We start from the raw sequence: 25,137 nt of genomic DNA on the forward strand, positions 1-25,137 counted from the left end.
CTGGATTCTGAATCTCGGTGTATTGGACATTGGCTGGGGTGGGAGAGGTTAAAGATGGCCTTGGCCTGCATCAAGCCAAACTGGGGGTTGGCAGTGTCTCATCCCCTCAAAAGCCTCCCTTCAAATTTAAGAGGAGTATAGTATGCACATCAGAAAGGTCATCCTGTAGCCGGTTACTCTATTTCCTTTTCGTTACCTCGGAGTCTTGCGTCAACCTCATCCCTACTCGGTCCTTTAGGAATTCAGGGACAGGAGCACACCCCCGATTGGGTCGCGAGAGTAGCAAGAGCAAGGCTCGGCAGCCGGGTGTTAGCAGTTGGGCCGAATGTCTGTGAACAGCCAGTTTCCTCCAGAGGAGTCTCCCTCCCGCGAGAACTTCTGGAACACGGACCAGCCTGATTTTAGAGGAGGCCGAGGTTGCAGCTACCAGTGGGCAGAGCAGGGAGTGGCGCTCTTCCTCGTAGGGATCTTGCGAAAGGTAACAGATCTGCTTAAAGGGCAAAGGCACAGAATCTGGGGCAGTGCAACGGCTCAACTAACGGTCTCCATTATTATTATCATAGCTGTGAACTCCTTACTTAGAACCGGGGTGAGAAAGAAACCGCGGAGAACCGGAAAGGTCTGCCAAAGGGACCGGACGCGAGAACCTCCAATTGAGGAGGGGGGTGGCGGGGGTGATTCCCACACCAGCAGCCAATCCAGCTGTCCCGGGGAGGAAGAGGAGGAGCCAGGGCCTCCCCCGGGACTCCGCACTGCTCCGCGCGGTGCCACCACTACAACTCGCTCGGCTCCCGGACTCAGCGCGTCCGCCACCGCAGCCGCTTCCCCGCGCAGATATGGCCTCAGGTGCCACCCCCGCGGCGGTGAAGGTGAGATGAGCCGTCTCGGCGGCTGCAGTCCGCCCTGCTCCCGCTGGGTGGGTGGGGGACCGCGCCTTCTGGCCACGCGCCGGGCCTGTGCGCCCCAGCCACGGCCGGCAGGGTCTGGGGCCCGGCCCCGGGGGCGCTGGCCCAGCGGCGTGGGCTGGGGGAGAGAGAATGCTTGCAGTCTCGCTCCTCTCCCCCCACACCTTGGGCTCAGAGGCACCTGCGCCGCGCCAGGAGTGGGCAAGTGGAGAAGGGCGGTGGGCGGAGGCTGCGCTTGCTCCCCCCCTCCCCCCCCCCCAAAACGCTTCCCCAGCTCCACTCCTTTCCGGCGGGCAGCTGCTGGACTAGCAGTGTGGGCGCCCGCAACTGCTGAGACCCGCCCCCGGTGCCGGCAGTACTCACGCTTCCGCTCCAACTCGGCTCGCTGCCCGCGGCCCACGTGGGAGAACTGGGTGCTTGAACTTGTGCGAGCTTCCGGTTTTTTTCTTATGCTTTCAAACATAGGGCTTTTCTGTCCTGAAGTTTTCCCTGCAGCGCAATGCTTGGGGAATTCTGAGACTTTTTGACCTCACCGAAATGGAGTACCGGGCCGCTCCCTGTTTGGAGGCCTCTGGCTTTAAGCTGCTTTGTTTGCAACCTTGAAACAGTTAGAGATCGGTTTCCTTGTACCCTCGGACCTCACATGTCTCCATACAAGGGATCTTTGTTCGGTGGAAGCTTTGGCCAGAGGAGGGCCCGAGTTCTGAAGGGTGCCTCGAGCTTCCCTGGGGCTTTTTAAACACATCCTGGTTGTAGTCTCGGGAGAGAATGTAGAATTACAGAGCAATGGAAATATTGATGATGAAACTTCAGATCTCTTCTAGGTTGTTTATGATTGGCTAAGAACTCAGTAAATTTGTTTGACTTTAGAAATTCTTAGTGGATGGGATAGGAAGGTCTGGGATAGATCCTTCTTCGGTTATCTCCTGATTCCCGCCTTTGTGTTCAGTTCTTTTGGGAGAAGGCAAATCTCTGCGGTGTGTATTCAGCCAGAGTGATGAGTTTATTAGCCCTTGCAGCTCTTAATGAGACACTTTGAATGAGAAGGGGTAGGGTAGAGAGTGTTGCATTCATACTCAGACATGAAACTCAGCTTTGACATTTTGAAAAGAATCTTGGGTTTAACAAATATTTGTAGAAGGCCTCTCCCTTGTCAGTAGCAGAGGACAAGCAGAAAATGTTTACCATGCTTATGAGCAAAGTAGGTGAGTTCCTTAGGTGCCCGTCTTTTAAGTGGGGATTTTCCTGCAGGGTTTGCTGGGATGGTGACAATTAATCTGTCTAGCACATGGTTGAAACTTATTAGATGTTAGTGCTTATTAGTGGGGGAGCTGAAATAAATTTTACAAGTCTTTTCTCCAACAATTATTTTGCTAGGTCTTATTAGATGACAGCTTTCAGTGGCTAAGCAGTGGAAGTGATCACCTTTCCCTTATAGGAGTACACTTAAAGTGACATTAGGAGCAGAGAGGGATGGTTATGGAAACAGCCTCCCTTCAGTCTTGTTTGACATTCTCCAGTCACACAATCCCTGTGAAATTAGTGCAGTACACTTAAGTGCAGAACGGGCATTGACTAGAGCCCTGATGTAAATACTGAATGACGTATATCTTTGGTCTTGGCGAGCTGCTGAATATAAAATTAAGAGGGACAAATAGTGCTAGGCCTGCTGGCTGATTGCTCTTTGAGCTTAGAAAGGTGACTGCTGTGCTTTGAGAAACCATGATGGCAACGCCAAATCCCTCAGACTGCTGAGGCTACGTCCTATGCAGGAGACACAAGGTGCCAGCGTGCAGAGCAAAATGGGCTCCTAAAAACCATACCCTGTCCCCAGATTGTGAAATGTAGAGCTGGAACATTTCTTAAGACCACATAGCCACACAGACCCTTTTTGTGGACATAAAGCTGAGGCCTGGAAAGGTCGACTAAGGTGTCCAGGACTATACAGCTGGACCTAGATAGTGATAGAATTGGGCCCAGAGCCCGGTGTGCCCCCAACTAGATGTGAGGCAGTTCCGAAATACGACATGTCCTGTTTTATTGTGTGAGTAGAGAGATCATGCAGCCTGCACCCCCCTGCCCGTGCCCACTGGCTGCTCTCCCATGTTATTAAGGATAGCTGTTGTCTGGGAGGACCTCAGGGAGACATCATCCTCCAACATCAGTCACGGGCAGGTGGTAGGTATGACCATGCAGAGGGCTAAACTGGTTTTTGGCACCCAGACAGAACATTCTAAAGGGCTCTTTCAGCTGGCTATGGTTCCCCCAGGCAGCTGCTCTGGGGGATTAAAAATAAGCCTAATTAATCACGGTTGTTATCACAAGGAGGAAATACGGTTCCATCATAAGTGTGCAGTGAGCTGTCAACAAAATGGTATAGAGAGAGACAGGCAAGTCACGGAGTCTAGACTGTGATGAATGAGCCTTTTGAGCTCTCCTTGTGGCTGCCTGAGTGTGGCTGGCAGAGGCCTTCAGACTGAGAGTCCTTGAGCGACTCTCCGAAACCAGGCCCCAACTGGAAGCTAGAGGCCAGGGAGCCTTCATTTTTTGCCTGGGGTCACAGTGGCATTTTGGACAGGACGCTTGTAGGGCCGCCCTGACCATTGCCAGGCATATATTGCGTCCTGGATGCCTCCCCACAAAATGCCAGTGGCGCTCCTGCCCCCTTGTTGTGGCAGCCAGAAGTGTCCCCATGGGTTTCCCGACACTCCTAGGAGAGCCAGTACACGCTGGGTTGAGGGACCTGGGCCAGATCCCTGAGGCAGAGACTACCTGGTGAGGACATGCGGGAGCAGCCCAGTTTGCATTCCGACCGGCTGAGAAAGACCAAGCAATAGGGGGCTTTTTGTTGTTGCTTCGAGGGATGTTCATTTTTGTTTTGTTTTTGCTGGAAGTGGGAAGATATACAGAAACGGTGACAGGGGCGCCTGGGTGGCTCAGTCGGTTAAGCATCCGACTTCGGCCCAGGTCATGATCTCACGATCCGTGAGTTCGAGCCCCGCATCGGGCTCTGTGCTGACAGCTCAGAGCCTGGAGCCTGCTTCAGATTCTATGTCTCCCTCTCTCTCTGCCCTCCCTAGCTCTCTCTCTCTCTCTCTCTCTCTGTCAAAAATAAACTTTGAAAAAAAAAAAGAAACGGTGACAGATATTAATGCATTATTTCACTTGATTCTCATCATTCTATAAATTAAGGATCTCCTTTTCAGTACCGATGAGCAAACAGGTGATATAAATTTTTGTGTCCAATGGACTCTAATCCCTAATTGTGATTGTGATCATGGTATTCTATTTTTTTAATTTTTTTTTAATGTTTATTTATTTTTGAGAGAGAGAAAGCGTGAGCAGGGGAGGGACAGAGAGAGAGAGAGAGAGAGAGAGAGAGAGAGAGAGAGAATCTAAAGCAGGCTCCAGGCTCTGAGCTGTCATCACAGAGCCCAACGCAGGGCTCGAACCCTTGAACTGCGAGATCATGACCTGAGCCTAAGTCAGGACGCTTAACCGACTGAACCACCCAGGCGCCCCATGATCATGGTATTCTAGTCTGTGCCTCAGAAACATCTAAAGCAATCGTTTTCAAAGTGTATGATGCATCTGCACCCACCTTGGGGATTTGTTAGAAATGCACGTTATCAGGCCTACCCCAGGCCTGCTGAATCAGAACCTCTGGGGGTTGGGGGGTCCAGCAATCTGGGTTTTAAAGAGCCTCAGTGTATTCAGAAGCCCACGAGAGTGTGATAGCTGCTGACCCAGGGAGCTTTGAAAAGGCCAGGTTTCTGCACTCTTAACAAGCTCTTCAGACGCTTCTTGGTGTTCTAGTTTCCCATGGCTGCTGTAACCGTTACACAGACTGGATGGCTTAAAACAATGCAGATGTATTTTCTCGCAGTTCTGGAGGTTAGAAGTGCAAGAATGAGTCCTAACTGGGCTAAAATGGGAGTGTCAGTAGAGTGGCTCCTCTTGGAAGATCCAGGGGAGAGTCTGGTGCCTTGCTTTTCCAGCATCTAGAGATCACCAGTGTTCCTTGGCTCATGGCCCCGGATCACGTCACCTTCTTTCCCATTTGACCATCTTATAAGGATATTTAGGGCCTACCCAGATAATCCAGGATAATCTCCCTGTCTCGAGATTTGTAACTTAATCCAGTAAGGTAACATTCACAGGTTCTGGGGCTTAGGACACAGACAGGATCTCTTTCAGGAGCGTTATTTATTTAGCCTCAGCTAGTCCAGATTTTGGCAATTCGTGGTCTGGGCCATAGGGTGGGGGTGCTCATTTCTGGCTGCACATTAGAACTACCTGAGGAGCTTTAAGAACACAAACCTTGCCTTGCCCGGTTAATCAGAGTCTCTGGAATCTTGGACCTGAGCTTCAGTATTGGAAAGTTCCCCGCAGGATTCTCATATCCGGGAGCTGACCCAGGGGGAACACCGGGAACATTCCTGCTGCTGTGCACAAGGGAAGGAAAGCTCTACAGAATACAATTAGCATTGAGGAAAATCCTTCTCAAAAAAAAAAAAAAAATTGGCCATTTCAGGAGGTGAATTATATCTTCAAGGGGGGTATCTACCCATTAGAATAAACATCCTGACTTTGCAAGGGGTGGTTGGTTAAGTGAAGCTACGGATGTTCTGAGCCCCAAGGTTATCTCTGATCAGAATATCACATGACCAGATTAGTTTCCCAGTGCCGCCATAGCAAAGTACCGCAAACTGTTACTTAGGCAGCAGACATTTATTCATTGTCTGGAGGCTGGGAGGCCAAGATCCAGGTGTCAGCACGGTTGGTTGCTTCTGAGGCCTCTCCTTGGCTTGCAGTCAGCCAGCTTCCTGTGCCTCACACGGTCTTCCCTCTGTGTGTTTGTGTTCCTAATCTTGTTTTATAGGGATACCAGTCATAGTGGATTAGGGCCCTTCCTGTGACTTCATTTAACTTTAATTACCTCAACAAAGATCCTATTTCCAAAAAGAGTTGCATTCTGAGATATTAGATATTAGTGCTTCAAAATACGGATTTGGGGGCAACCAGTTCAGCCCATAACCATCACCTACAAGGGTGGCTTACAGAGAAGGGCATCTTGTCCTAGATGGAGCCACCAGCTATCTGGACCGTATTGCAGGTTTTCAACAGGCCACCCAGACTGAGACATTTGGCCACTCTGTCCCCATACAGCTGGGCTTCTGGGATTTTGCAAGGCCCTGGGAGGCTCAAAGCCAGGTTGGCTCAATTAAAGGAGAACTTTTGTCTCTTGTGCTTGCCAAATAGGTCAACGGCAGCCGGGGCTGCAGGACTGAAATGCTCAGATCAGAGATTGCTGCCAGCTTGAGCTCTGGCCTTCTTGCCTCCTCGTGAGCTTGAAGCGCTCAGAGGAAGCCCACCTATCTGGCATGAGCTAGTCTCAACTGCTTGGGGTTTCGGTGTTTTGAGAATGCCATCGTGGAGTGCTAGGTTCCTTCAGATAGTGTATCTGGGCCTCAAAGTGATGGTGAGTGGTTTTTGAAACCAAGTGGGATATGTGAAATCTCCTAGGTCTAGGTACCAGGGGAAAAGGACACAGGCTAGGGGGTTAGTGTGAGCCCTTTTAGCATTGCTGGAAATAACCATTCTGGCCAGGTAAGCCAACATTTAGATAAAATGCTTTTGCACTCTCAGGAAGTCAAACTCTCTTCTCTTTTGAAGGAAGTTGACTCGGTGGTCTGTCAGTGGGAAAGTATGGAATGAACCAGTAGCTGTTATAATTTGGCAGTGACCATGATTGACCAGGTTGGGGCGGGTGGGGGGGGGGGTCTCCATTTTAGAACTTTATCTGGTGTAAAGTGACCTAGGAATTCCATCCTTGTCTCCAAACATATTTATTTCTAGCAGTCTAGGGTTTCCTGGATGGAGGGCTGATGCTTCTGACCCAGAAGGCCTGGTAAGGTCCTGTCGTTGCTTCCTGAGTGTGGATGAAGTCTCTGATGGAGAGTCCCCTCCCTTCTTAGGTGTTTGCGTAGATGCCAGAGTCATTATTTCTGTTCGCTCTGTGACCCCGGTCCAGAATTTGACCTCTCTGGACATCCGTTTCCTTAATACACAGAGACAGAAAAACTTTCCCAGTACGGTATGATGCTGTAAAGGACTCCAGGGGATATTGGAAGGTAGTAGTACATCGTTGTAGTTGAGCGTGAAAGACCTAGGTTCCTATTCCAGCTTTGCCCCTTACTTCTTGGACAGTTTCTTAATCTGATGCTTTTTTTTTTTTTGTCTTTGGTAAAGTGACTGTGACACTGTGGGGCCTGTCTTGCAGGGTGGTTGTGAAGATCATTTGAGGTAAGGCAGCTGAAACACTCAGCCTAATGCCTGTGACTTGTAAGTACTCAGACACAATTACTTCATCACTAAGGCATTACCAAGGCAGGTACTAGATGGACTGTTGAATTGAGAGGCTCCACGTGACACCCAATTAGGCCATGGGTGCTTGAGAGAGTTCCCTCCTAGTTGTACTTTGCTGTGGAGCCAGCAGGTGGCAACATTGCCCCATTCTGGCACTGCTGGCCTCCCTCAGCAGAAAAATGGTTAGAGGTCTATTTCCCCGATATGGCAGTACGCAGTTTGCTACATGTGTTCTGTATCCCTTTTGAGATGTGGTTTTCCATGAACAATTGGAGCCGGTTAGATGACTGGATGTGTTCACCTATAGATAATTCCAGTGCCCGAGACCCTGTTCCAACCTTCTGGGGAGCGGTAGCAGCTCTTGCTTTCATGCCCAGTGAAACTACGTGTTCCTCTCTGAGGGCTGAGTTACCAGCTACCGAATGCAGTCATGCAGCCAGGGTGCTGCGGACTGAAGCTTGGGGCTGCTGACAGCGGGCCCAGGGGCTCCAAACTTCAGCAGGATCCCTGGTTGGCATTTCTTCATCGCTGCTGCGAGGCTGGGCTAGCTTCCCCCAAACCGAGGTGGTTTCACAACAAAGTCTGTGTTGTCTTGTATGTACAAGTCTGAGAATCCAGTATTGAATCCGGATGTGAGATGCCCTGGCCCAGCGAAAGGAAGGGTTAGGATTATATAAAACCAAATTAAAAAAAATTTTTTTCTATCAAAATTGGCATGGTTTAAATGTACTGACTTAAATGAACATTTCTGTTGATTTCAAAACTGCAATGTGGGTTTTGTCTTACGTGGTAGCAAAGTACGAGAGAAATGTGGGGTCGGCATCGAATGTGTAACCTGCTGTGGTTTTAACATACCACAAGGTGGCACCAACTTCAAAAACTGGTTTAGCCACTTGAGGACGTTGGGGGGATATTTTTAAAGGTCTGAATCCTGGAACTAGCAGTTCTTCAGTAAAATCTCACTAAATTACCTGTGTTGTTTTATTCTGTTTGGTTTTCCTTCCAGAAAACCTCGAGCCAGAGAGGTGGCCATTTTCCCACATATTAAATAGAAGTCAACTTGTGTCACTTGATCTGAAAATCACTCAGATGTTCAGTTAATTCTTAACTCTGGAATTTTTTCTCAAGGAGCTGCTTTCTTTCATTTAGTAGAAATTTTACTCCAGTGACAACAGATTTAAAGCTTTTTGTTGAAAAAAAGGAAAATGTGCAGGTCACTTTCCATTCAGTTTCTAGTAAAGTGTCCTCTCTTTAACCTGTCATCAGTAATTTATTTTTTTTTTTTTAATTTTTTTTTTCAACGTTTATTTATTTTTGGGACAGAGAGAGACAGAGCATGAACGGGGGAGGGGCAGAGAGAGAGGGAGACAGAGAATCGGAAACAGGCTCCAGGTTCTGAGCCATCAGCCCAGAGCCTGACGCGGGGCTCGAACTCACGGACCGTGAGATCGTGACCTGGCTGAAGTCGGACGCTTAACCGACTGCGCCACCCAGGCGCCCCTGTCATCAGTAATTTAAATCCTGTTTCTCTTTGAGGAACTGTCAGCCCAGGGAACCTGAATGATTTCAGTCATTGAAGTTTTAGTTAACTGTTCAGTTAATATTTAGTTGTCTTTGTAATTATTCTTGTTTCTGTTTCTTAGTCATCAAATTAAATTAACTCTGGAATTGCAGTATCAGGTTCCTGTAACTCCGATCAGCACCTGGAGACAAGGACTAATAAGTTCATCTCTGGAAAATGCAATACAACACTTGAACTTAAAAAATTTAGAACTTGTTGGGGTGCCTGGGTGGCCCAGTCAGTTAAGCGTTTGACTTCGGCTCAGGTCATGATCTCACAGTTTACAAGTTCGAGCCCCTCATCGGGCTCTGTGCTGACAGCTCAGAGCCTGGAGCCTCCTTTGGATTCTGTATCTCCCTCTTTCTGTCCCTCCCCCTCTCGCTCTTTCTCTCTCAAAAATAAATAAACATTAAAAAAATTTTAGGGGCGCCTGGGTGGCTCAGTCAGTTAAGCATCCAACTTCGGCTCAGGTCATGATCTCGCCAGTATTGAGTTTGAGCCCCGCATTGGGCTCTATGCTAACAGTTCGAGGCCTGGAGCCTCCTTCGGATTCTGTGTCTCCCCCTCTCTCTGCCCCTCCCATGCTCATGCTCTGTCTCTCTCTCTCAATAATAAATAAACGTTAAAACAAAAAACTTTAAAAAAAATTTTTTTTAATTTAGAACTTGCATTACTTATTTATATTTACATATATATGAAGGATAGTTTGATTTTATAAATATACATGAAGCTAACTTTTTATGCTTTTTTTTTTTAATTTTTTTTTTTTTTCAACGTTTACTTATTTTTGGGACAGAGAGAGAGACAGAGCATGAACGGGGGAGGGGCAGAGAGAGAGGGAGACACAGAATCGGAAATAGGCTCCAGGCTCTGAGCCATCAGCCCAGAGCCTGACGCGGGGCTCGAACTCCCGGACCGCGAGATCGTGACCTGGCTGAAGTCGGACGCTTAACCGACTGCGCCACCCAGGCGCCCCTTTTTATGCTTTTTCAGACTCTTCTATCATGATCTCTTACAGCTCTGTGATTTCAGTGGCCTAGGAAAGAAAATCTTTCTTGTTTCTTTATCAAATGGCATAATGAGGAGAAATCATTACTGGATGGGGATACAGAATATTTTCTGTCCTGGCCGTCTTTTGAGCATTCCTTACTCCATAACCCATTTAGTAGAGAAAACAAGATTGGTTAGAACCACATGCCTCATTTTTAGGTTTGCTTTTCTAACTTAAGCTAGTTAAAGTATCTTTCTATGCTACCTTTGTTATTTCCATTGTCAGAAACAAATGTCATATAGTCCAAAATATGTCCCATGCATTGGTTATTTCTGGAATATAGAAGGCTCTCAAATGTGTATTGAATGAGTGATTGTTTTTCTGTGATGTTCAGTTTTTTTTTTTAATTTTTTTTTAACGTTTATTTATTTTTGAGACAGAAAGAGACAGAGCATGAACGGGGGAGGATCATAGAGAGTGGGAGACACAGAGTCTGAAACACTCTCCAGGCTCTGAGCTGTCAGCACAGAGCCCGACGCGGGGCTCGAACTCACAGACCGCGAGATCATGACCTGGGCCGAAGTCGGACGCTCAACCGACTGAGCCACCCAGGCCCCCTTTTAATGTTCAATTTTTAAAAAATAACTAGGACTTAGCAGGAATGGTGAAGAGCATATATGTATGAATAAATGAATTTGCATGAAATAATGGTTTTGTTTACAATGAAAAATGACCAAATATGTCGTTTTCTTATTGCCTCCTTTAGATTGGAATAATTGGTGGAACAGGCCTGGATGATCCTGAGATCTTGGAAGGACGAACAGAAAAATACGTGGATACTCCATTTGGCAAGGTTCATATCCAGTTAGCAGAGACATGCCGGCCTCTTCCTTTCTTCCTGCTGGCTTGGTTTTTAAGTTAAAAAGAACTTTTTTTAAATTGCTTTTGTCGTGGCAGCACAGGGCTCTCTGCTCCCGGCTGAGAGGGGCCAGTATTCCTGTCACTGGGCTCTGCCAGCTGAGACCGTGTCCCTAAGAGTGCCTTGGACTTCACAGGATTGAGAACATGGCTTTTGAACGTGCACACACAACTTCTCAATTTTTATCTCTAGAAGCCAGATACTCATTTCAGAGACCGCAACTGTACTTCTTCAGACCTCTGCATTCAAATCAGCTTCTAATTGGGGCCTGTGTGTCTTCCATACTAATTTTGGAGACAGACTAATGACACACGGTAGCAAATAATGCAAAGTGGCCTTTTCTCAGTAAGCCCTGGCCCAAAGGGGGGATTTCCTGAGGATGCAGAACACAATAGCATAACTAAACTGGAAATAAAACACTCCTTTTCTGTTGCATGGAGGCTATTTGTTCTTCCAGCTCTTGTGTCAGCCAGCTGGGATGAGGTGTCTACCTTCTAATTCCGTAGTGCTGCTTCCAAACTCGATGGTTCTCCTGGTCCTGTAAGATCCCTGCATCTGGCAGTCTCAACCCAGTCCTCCTTTTCATCCAAGGCTATAGATTGACCTTGTGTTCTCTAAGTCCTGCTTTTGCCTTGGCTCACTTCACGGTCTCCTGTTTTCTTAACACCCCCCCCCCCCAGCCCCCTTCAAGTTGTCGGGACCTTCCTCTCCATTATCTCAGGTCGTTCCATGACCATCTTAGACCTGGTTAACGTGGCAAACTGTTCCAGTGCGGAGCCCTTAAATGCTGTGACAGTGAACTCCTTTCTGCACCTGTTCTTGTACCCGCCCAATACCCTTGACACATCTCTCTTTGATCAGTGTAAGTGACATCAGAATCCCCGGGGCGCTTGGCTACAAATAGTTCTTGCTAAGTGCGGTCTACCCCATGCACCCAAGGCAGCTCTCCAGGTCCTGTGACTTTCTGCGCTTGTAGAAGGCTCAGTATTAGTGACTAAGTTAATCAAATATAGACTCTTGTACTTCTTTAAAAGCATATCTTCCAAGTTCTCATGAATCCTTTTGTGGTTGAACAATGGAAGTGGCATTTTTTTGTTTTTTGTTTTTTTTTAATTTTTTTTTTTTCAACGTTTATTTATTTTTGGGACAGAGAGAGACAGAGCATGAACGGGGGAGGGGCAGAGAGAGAGGGAGACACAGAATCGGAAACAGGCTCCAGGCTCTGAGCCATCAGCCCAGAGCCTGACGCGGGGCTCGAACTCCCGGACCGCTAGATCGTGACCTGGCTGAAGTCGGACGCTTAACCGACTGCGCCACCCAGGCGCCCCGGAAGTGGCAGTTTTTAAATTGTTTGTATATGAGTGTATCCATGTCACTGGGTTGTAACCATTTTTCATTGTGTTCAGCCTTCTGATGCCTTAATTTTGGGGAAGATAAAGAATGTTGACTGCGTCCTCCTTGCAAGGTAAGATATTCTAAGCTTTTTGAATGTTGGTACCAAAGGAAGATTTAAATTTGACCTGAATTCTGGAGAGAGTAATGACACAGGAATGAGTTTTTATGTGCTGGTGGAGCCAGAGCCTCTCGGTCACCTTTATTTACTACTTATGGTTTTGGGGTAAATTATCTGGACTCTGGAGAACAGAGATCTCACCCCACCCCCCTTAGACTAGGCAAGTGGTTAGAGTAATTAATGAGCAGTACAGCAAGTCTGACAAAAATTGAAGCTTCTGGTTTCAGTTCTAACTTCAAGAGGAGAGAGGCTTTCTCAGGTTCGTCGTTTCTCTTCTTTTTTAAAAAATTTATTTTAGAGAGTAAGAGTGTATTTGTAAGCAGGGGAGAGGGGCGGAGGGAGGGAGGGAGGGAGGGGGAGAGAGAGAGAGAGAGAGAGAGAGAGAATATCTCAAGTAGGCTCCATGCTCAGCTTTGAGCCTGACGCAGGACTTGATCCCACAACCCTGGGATCAGGACCTGAGCTGAAATCAAAAGAGTTAGTCGCTCAACTGACTGAGCCACCCAGGCACCCCCATTGTTTTTCTTCTAATAAGGCAGACTGCTTCATTCACGACCCCTGGTGTAGTAACAGTACCAGGTTTGCAGGGAGTGGGTTCCCTTTGGTATCCACACTGTTTTCTTGACCAGGCTAGGACTATTCCATTATTACAGAGGGAGCAAATCATTTTTATCACAAGGTTGGAAATTAGACTACATAGATTAGTTTTCTGTTGCTGTAGAACAAATTAGCACAAATTTAGCAGCTTAAAACAATACACACTTTCTGAGCCCCAGGAGTGTGGGTGCAGCTTAGCTGACTCCTGTGTTCAGGGTCACACAAGGTCACACAAGGTACACTCAGGACTCGTTCTCATTTGGAGCTCCGGGTCCTCATTCAGGCTTAAGTGCTCGTTGGCAGAATTCAGTTCCGGGGCCGTAGGTCATAGGATAGCGGCCCACTTCCTCAAGGCCAGAAGGAGGGGGTGCTCTAGTACATGCTGGCCAGGTGAAACCTAGTCAGGAGAGTGACCCCAACACTTCTGGTGTAGCCCATTGGCTGGAAGCAAATCTCACATCCACCTGCAGTGGAGGGAGGAGGGAATTAGGTGGAGCGTGAAAACGGGGATCACTCTAGAGTCTGTTTGCCACACCCCTTTTAAAAAAAATTTTTTTTTAATGTTTATTTATTTTTGAGAGAGAGACCTTGAGAGCCAGGGAGGGGCAGAGAGAGAGAGACAGACAGACAGACAGACACAGAATCCAAAACAGGCTCCAGGCTCTGAGCTCTCAGCACACAGCCCAATGTGGGGCTCAAACTCACAAACCATGAGATCATGACGTGAGCTGAAGTCGGACGCCCAACTGATTGAGCCACCCAGGTGCCCCTGTCTGCCACACCACATTTTTAAAACAGAAGTGACTTTGCTGAATTCAGTAAAACTAAATTTAGGTTTAGATGGTTACATGGGTTGATTTCAGGCAAAATTCTTTGTTGGTCTGTGGTCATTGCGGGAGGATTGATTAATTTTTTCCAGGCTTTAAGAGAAAACAGCTAGTGGTGTGGCCCCATGGTGAGGCTTTTATACTACTGCCAATTGAACTGAATTGTGTTGGACTGTGAACTATTTGTCCCTCTAATGTAGTGTTTCTTTTTTTTTTTAAGATTTCATTGTATCTTATTTTACTTTTTTTAATTTTTTTTTTTTTATTTGAGAGTGAGAGGGCATGAGTGAGCTAGGGGCAGAGAAAGAGAGAGAGAGAGAAGCAAGGCTCACCCAAAGCGGGGCTCAAGCTCATCTGATGTGGGGCTCAAACTCAAGAACCGTGAATCATGACCTGAGCCGAAGTCAGATACTTAAGGACTGAGCCACCCAGGCACCCCTAAAGATTTTACTTTTGAGTAATCCCTACACCCAACATGGGCTCGAACTCACAACCCTGAGATCAAGAGTTGTATGCTTACCAACTAAGCCACCCTCGTGCATGTCTAGTGCAGTATTTCTTAACTGCTTTTTTTTTTAATGTTTATTCATTTTTGAGAGAGAGAGAGAGACAGAGAGCAAGCAGGGGAGGGGCAGAGAAGGGAGACACAGAATCCGAAGCTCAGAGCTGTCAGCACAGAGCCCCTATGTGGGGCTTGAACTCATGGACCATGAGATCATGACCTGACCCGAAATCAGACACTTAACTGAGCCACCCACCCGTCTTGCCTACTTTTGGTTTTTGATTTTCTTTTGAAAATCTTTTTAGTGTTTTGAAGACCAGTCTTAGGAAAATGCATATACTTTCTGGGCATTCATGAACCTCTACCTTCTGAGAAGTCATCTGTCAACTCAGGATAAAAACCCTGATAAGCTATTCCCTGATAAGTCTGAAATTACGTACAGAGCATTTTGATGTTTTACATAATTCTGTTGGTAAAGATTAAAGTTGTTTTTTTTTTAATATAAATACGGGATGGTACAAGGGATATTTAATAACAATCTATGGTGCAGGTAATATCCATTTTACAGATGAAAAAAACTGGGCTGAGAGAGCTGAGTGGCTGTGATGAGATCACCCCAGTAGTAAATGGCAATGCTAGGATTTAGACCCAGGCAGTTTTACTCCAAAGCTCAAACTTAATCATCATTCTAGAAAGAGATTTGTGTGTGTTTGGTTACTTCCTTGAACATTTTGCCTTTCTGTGGTGGAACATTCCATGTAGTATTGGTAGTTTTTCAAGCAACCCAGAATAATTTTAACTCTATGAAATACTGCTTCTATTCTAACAGTATTCGAGTGCCCTGCTCACTCATCTGCTGTATTCTTCCCACAGGCATGGGAGACAGCACAGCATCATGCCTTCCAAAGTCAACTACCAGGCAAACATCTGGGCTCTGAAGGAGGAGGGCTGTACACATGTCATAGTGACCACAGCTTGCGGTTCTTTGAGGGAAGAGATTCAACCTGGTGATATCGTCATTATCGATCAGTTCATCGACAGGTGAGCAGATCATTGAAGATGCTTTAGGCTCATGTAAGATCATTCCCAGCTCAAATGGACATTCGGTGGGTACCTGGGAGAGATGCGGAGGGCAGGCCCACAGACTTGCTCTAAGCTTTTCATTGTGGGAGTTTTAAACATCTGCAAAACAGAATAAGAATCTCTCCGGTTACCAGTTCCCAGCTTTGCCATATATCAGTTCACTACAGCCTGTAACTTGAAAAGATAAGGACTCTGTTAGAAACAAGCAAATCACTTAATATTTCCTTAGTATTAGCAGTCTAGACAGTGCTCCCCTCTTCTCTACCATCTTATAGACTTTTGTTAAGTTGGTTTGTTCAAATACGGGTCCGGGGGGGGGGGGGGTCCACTCATACATGCATGAGCTAATAATGTTTCATCCACCTCCTTTTTTTCTTTTTCTTGTTATTCTGTAGTGTCCCCAGTCTGGATTTTACTGACTGCATCCTTAAGTGTCACTTAGGGTGTTCCCCTGTGTCCTGTGTTTGTTGTAAACCAGTGGGTAGCTCTGGAGGCCTGATAAGAACCAGGTTCAAATTCTTGGCAAGAACCCTCCCTTCCGTGTTGTACCAGCAGACACGTGATATCTGCTTGTCTTTACACGGTGTTAAGATTGATCAGTTGGTTCAGGAACTACGGACTTCTTTGTTATTTAATTGCACAAGTAATTTATAACTGTCCTTTACCAAAAAAATTCAGTAGTAATAGACTGCCAAGCTCCTGGGCTTTTTCTGGACTTAGAAATAGTTAAAGAGGTCACAAGGGAGAATGGGTGGTCTCCTAGGGATTCCTGCCTGCTGCACCCTGCCCCCCTACAATTCGTGGTGAAAAGAACCACCTCCCAAGGTGTTTTGGATGGAGACAGGTGGCTGTGCTCTGCACCTTGAGTCAATGATGGGGAGAAGTAGCAGAGTGGAAGCCACTTGGTGGCTCCTACTGGAGTCCCCAGACCATGACCTATGTCTATCACTCCCTTCCCATCTGCTCTGTCTGAGTTTACTACACCCAGACACCTCATACCTCTTCTATGCAAGGAAAGTTTATTCAGTCTGGTTCTCTGTGCCTTCTGCCTGTCAGGGATCTGTTCTATTTAGAGTCCATCAGAAGCATTCTTGATTATTCCCTGATGGAGTGAAACTGTTAGGTTGAACTACATGAAATTGACCATTCTCTAGGTCAGAAATGTTTGAATATCAGCAGTTTCATGTGGCTCCACCTAACAAATAATGGGGGTAGACGAAAATCATTACATGACCTTCATGTATCATTTTTCCTATCATTTTTTCAGCACCTGACACCATATGTTTATTATTCATCTTTCCCTCTAGAATATAGGCCATGTGAGGGTAAAGACCCTATCTGCCACTTTTATCCCTAACACTCACAACAGTGCATGGCCTGTAGTTGCTCCGTCAGTATTTAAAGTTTTCTTTTCTTTATTTTGAGAGAGAGCGCGAGAGCATGAGTGCATGAATAGGGGAGGGGCAGAGAGGGAGAGAGAACCTCAAGTAGGCTCCACTGTCAGCGCAGAGCTGGACATGGGGCTTGATATCACAAACTGTGAGATCATGACCTGAGTTGCAATCTAGAGTCGGACATTTAACTGACTGAACCAGCCAGTCAGTATTGTTTAGCAATTGCATGAACGTGATCGTTCGAAGGAAGAGAGAGGTTGGAATTCTTGATCAAAATCTCTATGGTTGTCAAGAGTCCCTGTGCTTGGAGGTAATGACTTGAGAAAATGGCTGTAATATGCTTGTGTTTGATAAAGCAGAGTACATGGGATGCCTGACTAGCTCAGTCAGTAGAGAGCATGGGACTCTTGACTTCAGGGTGGTGAGTTCAAGTCCCACATTGGGTGTGGGGCCTACTTAAAAAAAAAGTATAGCAGAGTATAAAACTCCGTATTCAGACTGATCCAAATTTATTAAGTATCATAGATGGTGCTGGAAAGAAATGTCTGACTTGGGCGTTAAGCCTTGGATTAATTTGTTACTTAGATGGTGTAACTGTGGTGTTTGCCAGATATTTTCCTCACATATAGCAAATGTAGATGTTTCCCATACTGGCACTTTCAAGAAAGCAGTTGGGGTGATGGAGAAGAGAAAGAGAACAAGCGTTGCCCTTCTATGTGGTTTCATTCCGTCGTAGCACTCCTTAGCTGTGTAACCTTAACGCCTTCTGATACCTGTTTTCTTTTATGTGAAGTGTGGATAACCTGACTCCTTGCTCTTACCTTGGAAATTCAGAGTCTAGCAAGTGCCTTTTATCCAGCACGTACTATCTTCCCAGTACTTGGGTGCCATTATTGTGCTTGTGGCATGTTGGTTGGGTGGGTCTGTAGTTAACATTATTTGGCAACAGTAGAAGAGACTTGCTCTTAAGGGAATATCATTTAGAAGAAATCTGAAGTTTTATGTTAATGACATATTGCAGTGATGACATTTTGGATTTATTGGGCTAGATAAGATACTAAAGCTAATTTTACTTATTTCTTTTACTTTTTTTTAATGTGTTAGAAAACGTAAAATGACATAAGTGGCTTGTATTATACTGCTATTGGACAGTGTTTCTGAATAATGCTGCCACTAGCTGGGCCAGTTAACCAAGCTTGGGTACGTATCTGAGTCACTGTGAGTAGGTTTATGTCATAGGAGAGGAGAATCGGTACTTTTTGCCTTATGAGTAATGGCCTTCGTGTATTTAAGGTAAACCTTGGTGTGTTCAGGCAGGCACCTGCGTTCTCTGGGTTATGACCTCAGACACAGAATGGTGAGCGAGCGGCTGTGCTGTTTGTAGCTTGAGGTTCCCATAGCCACCCACCCAGCCTCAGCTTGGGTGACAAAATTGCAACATTCTGCAAAGCCACCCAGTGGATGATAGCCACGGGGACAGGAGCCCTGGATTATGAGGTTTTCTCTTGGCTCTGTTTATCCTCAGCCAAATCAGCAGCCTGTAGCCCTCTCTTAAATCCAGGTTGAGCCCCACATTGCTTAGGCTCTTTCTCTCTGCACTACATATGGATTCTTCTACAGGGACTGATCTAGAAACATATTTTTGCTTACTGCTGTCACTTTGTCGGCACATTATCTTAGAAAAAATATCCTTGTCCTAAAGTGGTCATCAGAGGATTAAGTGGGATTGTTTTAATATCCCTAACAGAAACTTGTGATAAAGAATCAGGAAGGAGTAGTGTGGCTATTCTTACTTAATAGATGGCAGAACTAAAACATGTCATTTTCTCTGCCGTCCATAGAAAAAGTGCCCAGCATAGAGAAAACCACCACCAGCCTGGCTTATCAGCCAAGCCTACCTTAGAGGCCATTAAGGTTAAGAGTGACAGCAGGCTCTGATTTTATGGTGGTTTTTAAAATGTTAGATTTCTACCCTAAAAATGGAATACACCCTTAAAGGAGTATGATGGACTAGAAGCTCTTTTAAGAAAATAAGCTCATTGTCCTCTTTTTTTTTTTTTTTTAAGTTTATTTATTTATTTTGAGAGAGACAGCATGAGTTAGGGAAGGGCAGAGAGAGAAGAAGAGAGAGAGAATCCCAAGCAGGCTCCACACTGTCACCGCAGAGCCCCGTGTGGGGGTCGAACTCACAAGCTGTGAGATCGTGACCTGAGCTGAAACCAAGAGTTGGACGACCGAGCCACCCAGGTGCCCCAAGCTCATTGTCTTCTGAAAGTAATTTTTTTCTCTCCAGCTGTGTTCCAGCCTGTGAAAAGTTGAAAGCCTGGGCCTGAGAGAAGGGGAATCCTGGGTGTGGCTGACATGGAGAGAGCAGGACAGCAGACAGGTGGGGAGAGGAGTGGCTCCAAGTATTTTTGGGGTGTGTGCAGTCATGCATCTCTTTCTCAGACATGCAAAGAAATGCCTTAGCAAATATTTAAAGTGAAAATAATATCTTGTGCTTATGATTAGGGCAGCTGTGGAAAGCAAAATGGATGGTCTAGAATTTCAATACCAGAAGAATGTGTTGGTTTTGTCATTTTCCTATTCTTCCTACACGGTGACAGGTTTCTTCACTCTTCCCTTGCCCTGGGTCCTGGGCTTCAGGCACAACGCTCTTCACAAACCAGTTACAAATGGCGTTCTACAAGTACTGAGAACTTGTAGGAGGTTCGTCCACAGTAAGTTTTTTCAGTGCCTCGTGCCTTCTGATGGAACTGGGTTTGATTGATCCATTTCTTCTACCTTGATGGAGGTTCTTGTCAGAGCCACAGGTCATTTGACAGTTCGGGATAAAACATGGTTAAGAATGGGACTTGTTTCACTCCTTGACGGTCATTCCGTGGTCCCTTTGAACTAGGGAAGGAATTTGATCTTTCTGTCTGTCTTAAGAGACTGTTGAGAGGCTGTTTATACTTTAAAAGGATCTCACAAGGGAGATGCTCCGAGATTCATAATTTGGGGGTTCTTCTGTGATGCAAACCCTTGTGTGTATAGCGTATACCTGTCACCCCGAACTACTGACTCTCCATGTTGTGCCTGGTACACATGGGTAGAGGATTCCAGTAGTTCCATACATGAGTCTTCTTTTCACCATCAATCCTGATAGTTACTGAAAGGAATTGAATTCTCTATATGTGGGTACGCTATTTGGAAAGATGCCCACGTTCTATTAAGTTTTTGTTTGTTTTTTTTTTTGTTTGTTTGTTTTTTAAGATGCAGACTAGTAGGACCCATTAAACTGCTATAGCTATCGGAACTATCTCGAGCTGGGGCTAGCAAACATCTGTGAAGGACAAAGATGAGATTCTTACTTTCTAATAGTGGCTTTTATCAGGAATGTTATGCAGATAAGGACTTTTTTTTTTAAACAATAAGAAAAATACAATAAAAAATTTGAGATGAAAAAGAGGGTGTGATTCCTACTGCCAGATGTTTTCTGCAAAATGCTGTTAACATGTTAGCCTGTTACGTTTGAGGCCCCCAGTTAGGTTCTGGTGGAGAATGCAGTGGGAGAAGCCCCAGCTTAGAAGTGAGAATGTCCAGAATTGTTCCCTGGCTTTGCCCCCAAACTCTTGTCACTGAGTGTCCTCATCTGCAAAATGAGGGTGCTGGATTGGTTCTTGAGTTGATAGCCTCCCTCTTCCTAGCGTTCTTTTTTCACTACGTCAGGGAAAGGTTTGAGTAATGTGGCTGCGATGCTTGCTTGCTTACTCATCAGGAAAGTCCCGCTGTAAACACAGTGGTAAGGGATTATGTCAGTTTATTTCCCCCTCCCAAAGCCCTGGGCTTCCCCCCTTGAGGTCATGGTGTAATATTGTTTGAACGGGCCCCTGCCAAGGACTGACCCGGAGGTTGAGATGTGCTCTGCTGTCCATTATATCACCAGTCTTTGAACTTCTGGGGCATGGCGTGGATTTTTATCGGTACTAACGGGGCTTCTGGTAAAGGATTGCACAGGAAGCCCTCCCTTAGCCCTTTTTCCATGCCCGTGAGCAGCAGTTTCAAACCCTGACTGCTTCCTGCCCCTCTCCTTCACTCTTAGTTGAGAGTATTACTTCTTTATGAAAAAACAGAAGCTATTAGGCATAACTTACCATGTTCCTTCCCCCTCCCTCTCACCAGTTACTTGCGTGCCCAGCCTTTACCATCTTCCTGCCCACCTGTCCAGGAAGCAGGGGCAGCTATACCCATGTTCCCGAGAGTTTCCTCATTCTACTCCGCAACCTAGTTCTCTTATTACTGCCTCGCTTCATAGCCCTTCTCTTATTAAAAATGCTGATAAGCTCCCAGTTTGGGGGTTATTACCAAGTGCCACAAATCCCTTAATCCTGTTCACCACGTACAAGTGTAATTTTCTCAGTTTATGGTTGAGGAGACTTAAAACTCAAAGATACTGGTCATTACTCTCTAGTAAGTGGGACCCATGGAGTTTGAAGTCCAGTTAGCATCCAGAGCCTGTGACCTCACCCACCCTTCCCACACAGACTTCCCAGCTGCGCCTTCCCCCTTCAGATCCCACTGGCCACTAGATACAGGACAGGGTCCCAGAGATACCTCACACTTTGTAATTCAAGATTAAATTACCCCCCTTGGATGTCTTCTAACCCCACACTCTCACCCCACCTCAGCTCTTCCTTCCCTGCTTGGAAAATTCCTAAGTTGATCATACCCATGGTGCTGCCTCAACCTGGCAGTCAGTGCCATGGCTCTGGGTCACCCCTGCATGGAGAGTCCATCCTCAGGTCATACCTGTGTGTGCTTTGAACGACCCTCTGTTCTCTGTCAACCACTTCCCCCACATCCCTCCTTCTCTCCAGTGTGTCTCCTGCAAAGCTGGTTTCCAGACTACTCCCAGAAAATAGAACAGAAACAAAGACATGATCAGAAAAGTGCTGGAAACAAAGCATCCACTACTCTCTGGGAGCACTCGCTTAGGGTTGTCACACAGTGGTGATTAGTACCAGCTCAGACCCACAGGGCTGAGTTAACGATACAGCCTTGGGGAGAAGGAATGTCCTAATAAGCTCTTTGTTTGGGAGGGGCCTAGATGGCGGAGCAGCATGGAAGGTTTTTTTTGCCTCTCTCATCCCTGAAATGCAGCTAGATCAACACCAAACTATTTTGCACACCTAAAAACTGATCTGAGGATTAACACAACAGGCTGCACAACTTGAAGCACAGAACTTGGCGGTTACATGGCACGCAGAAGTGAACTAGGGGAGAGAGAAGCCGTAGAGGGTAGAGAGCTGATTTTGCTTGCGGAGAGATGATGGAGACTGGGGTGGAGGAGAGAATACAGGAAAAGCACTCCCCCCGAAAGCAGCTGGAGAGAAAGAGAAAGAGTGGAAACATCTGTAAGGGGCTTAACAAGAAAGGGAGAAAGGAGAAAATACAAAGAAGAGGGTTTAAATACCGTTAAGACACTATAAACAGGGGAGTGCAGAGTCTGAAACTCCACAGCTTGATACCTGTTGGAGCTCTAGTGGGAAAGGTGAATTCCTAGGAGCAGACAGCAGGGTCTGAGGGGTCCTCAGGCCACATGGGGAGAAGTGGTTCCCCTGCTGAGAGGACATTTGGTAGAGGTTGTGCGGCCTCCCTGCAGGCAAAGGTCCCAGTGGACCCCGGAGAACAGCCACATTTGCTGGTGTTGGAACAAGGATGTTAAAGGTGAAGCCTGGCACCAGATGTGTGTTGTGATTTACCATAATCCCTGGAATGCTGCTGTTACACGATCTGAACTTTTTCTGGGGCAGGCTGGCACCTGGCCATTGCTCAGTGAGACCCTCCCCCAGAGGATTGGAGTGGGTCAAAGCCACAGGGCCCTCAGAAGTGAGGGGTTTGGAAACACAGCTCCATCTGAGATAAAGCTCAGGAGGGAGGTGCCGCCTGGCAGGCTGATGGCTTGGTCAAGGACAGTGTAGAAGAGGGGAGTGGACGGAAGCCGGAGACAAAGGAGGGGCGCTTGATTGCCTGTTGGGGAGAGCACAGAGTTCTGATACTAGAGACTGGGTAGCTGGGTGACACCATTTTCACCCTTCATGTGAAAGGTGTACCACAAATGATCCACCCTGGTAAACTCAGCACCATCTAGTGGAGAACAGAGCCATTGTACCAACCCCATCCAACTGTGCCAACTGTGCTCTAGAGGAACACCACACGTCTCTGCCTGCTTAGTTTAGACCATAAAGTGCTTCATAGTTTGACTTCCAAGAGAAACTGGACATAATTCCAATCATATTTCATTCTGTTGGTCCAGCTATTGAATTTTTTTTCTTCTCTTATTCTTGAATACATAAAGAGAAAAACTTATTTTCCATATTAGTAAAAATTTTTCTTTAATTTTTTCTACTATACTTTTACTTTTTTGTAAAATTTTTAGTTCTATTTTACTTCATCATTCCATTTTATTTATTGTTTTTATGTTTTTAAATTTTCAAACATTTTCCTTTTTTCCTTTTTTTTCTTTTCCTCCCTTTTTTCTCTATTCTGTCCAGCTTCTTTCAACAACTAGACCAAAACACACCTAGGATCTTCAGTTCTTTATTTGATTTTGTGGTGCTTTTAATTTTTCAACTTTTATTTTATTAATTCTTTTTCTTCCTCCAAAATGACAAAATTCACCCCAAAAGAAAGACCAGGAAGAAATGACAGTCAGGGACTTAATCAGCACAGATACAAGCAAGATGTCTGAACCAGAATTTAGAATCATAATAATAAGAATACTAGCTAGGGTTGAAAAAAGCATAGCATCCCTTTCTGCAGAGACACAAGAAGTAAAATCTAGTCAGGACAAAATTAGAAATGCTATAACTGAGATGCAATCTCGAATTGATGTCACAAGGGCAAGGATGAATGAAGCAGAACAGCGTATCAGCAATATAGAAGACAAATTTATGTAGAATAATGAAGCAGAACAAAAGAGGGAAACTAAGGCAAAAGAGCATGATATAAGAATTAGAGAACTCAGTGACTCATTAAAAAGGAGTAACATCCGAATCCTAGGGGTACTAGAAGATGAAGAGACAGAAAAAGGGGTAGAAGGCTTATGTGAGCAAATCATAGCAGAAAACTTTACTAACCTGGGGAAAGACACAGACATCCAAATCCAGGAAGCACAGAGAACCCCCTTTAGATTCAACAAAACCCAATCATCAACAAGGCATATCATAGTCAAATTCACAAAATACACAGACAAGGAAAGAATCATGAAAGCAGCAAGGGAAAAAGAGTCCTTAACCTACAAGGGAAGACAGATCAGATTTGCAACAGACCTATCTACAGAACTTGGCAGGCCATAAAGGAGTGGCAGGATATATTTATTGTGCTGAATCAGAATAAGTAGCCAAGAATTCTTTATCCATCAAGGCTGTCATTCAAAATGCAAGGAGAGATAAAAAAAAATTCCCAAACAAAAACTAAAGGAGTTTGTGACCACTAAACCGGCCCTGTAAGAAATTTTAGGGGGGAACTCTCTGAGGGGAGAAAAGATGAAACAAAACAAAACAAAAAAGCAACAAAGACTAGAAATGACCTGAGATCACCACCAGAAACTCCCAACTCTACAGGCAACATAATGGCAATAAATTCATATCTTTCAGTACTCACTCTAAATATTAATGGACTAAATGCTCCAATCAAAAGACATAGGGTAACAGAATGGATAAGAAAAGAAAATCCATCTATATGTTGTTTATAAGCAACCCATTTTAGACCTAAAGACACCTGCAGATTGAAAGTAAGGGGATGGAGAATCATCTATCATGCTAATGGTTGCCAAAAGAAAGCCATAGTAGCCATACTTATATCAGACAATCTAGATTTTAAAATGAAGACTAACGAGATAAAGAAGGGCATTTTATCATGATTAAGGAGTCTATCCACCAAGAAGATCTAACCATTGTAAACATTTATGCTCCAAATGTTGGAGCCCCCAAATTTATAAATCAGTTAATCACAAACATACAGAAACTCATTGATAATAATACCATAATAGTAGGGGACTTCAATACCCTACTTACAGCAATGGACAGATCACCTAAACAGAAAATCAGCAAGGAAGCAACAGCTTTGAATGACACACTGGACCAGATGGACTTAGCAGATATTATTCAGAACATTTCATCCTGAAGCAGCAGAATATACATTCTTCTCAAGTATTCTCCAGAATATATCACATATTGGAACACAAATCAGCCCTCAACAAGTACAAAAAGACTGAGATCATACCATGCATATTTTAGACCACAACACTGTGAAACTTGAAATCAACCACAAGAAAAAATCTGGAAGACAACAAATACTTGGAGACTAAAGAACATCCTAGTAAAGAATGAATGGGCTAACCAAGAAGTTAAAAAGGAAATTAAAAAGTACATGGAAGCCAATGAAAACGATAACACCACAACTCAAAACCTGTGGGATGCAGCAAAGGCAG

General features: G+C 45.4%; 1 protein-coding gene across 3 annotated transcripts in view; it reads left to right on the forward strand.

The window, feature by feature from the left end:
* The first annotated feature begins 326 nt into the window (after window positions 1-326).
* Window positions 327-25,137, forward strand: part of LOC123592517 (methylthioadenosine phosphorylase) — a 49,935-nt gene continuing 25,124 nt past the window's right edge. The window contains exons 1-4 of one of the 3 annotated variants that reach the window (XM_045467637.1): window positions 327-869; window positions 10,593-10,679; window positions 12,152-12,210; window positions 15,058-15,225. In XM_045467637.1, coding sequence (XP_045323593.1) covers window positions 837-869; window positions 10,593-10,679; window positions 12,152-12,210; window positions 15,058-15,225 — 347 coding nt within the window. In that variant the 5' untranslated portion in view covers window positions 327-836. The remainder of the gene's footprint in view (window positions 870-10,592; window positions 10,680-12,151; window positions 12,211-15,057; window positions 15,226-25,137) is intronic. The other 2 variants (XM_045467639.1, XM_045467638.1) reach the window with 2 other exon arrangements.

This window comes from Leopardus geoffroyi, chromosome D4, assembly GCF_018350155.1.
Source record: "Leopardus geoffroyi isolate Oge1 chromosome D4, O.geoffroyi_Oge1_pat1.0, whole genome shotgun sequence".
NCBI classification, from domain to species: Eukaryota; Metazoa; Chordata; class Mammalia; order Carnivora; family Felidae; genus Leopardus; species Leopardus geoffroyi.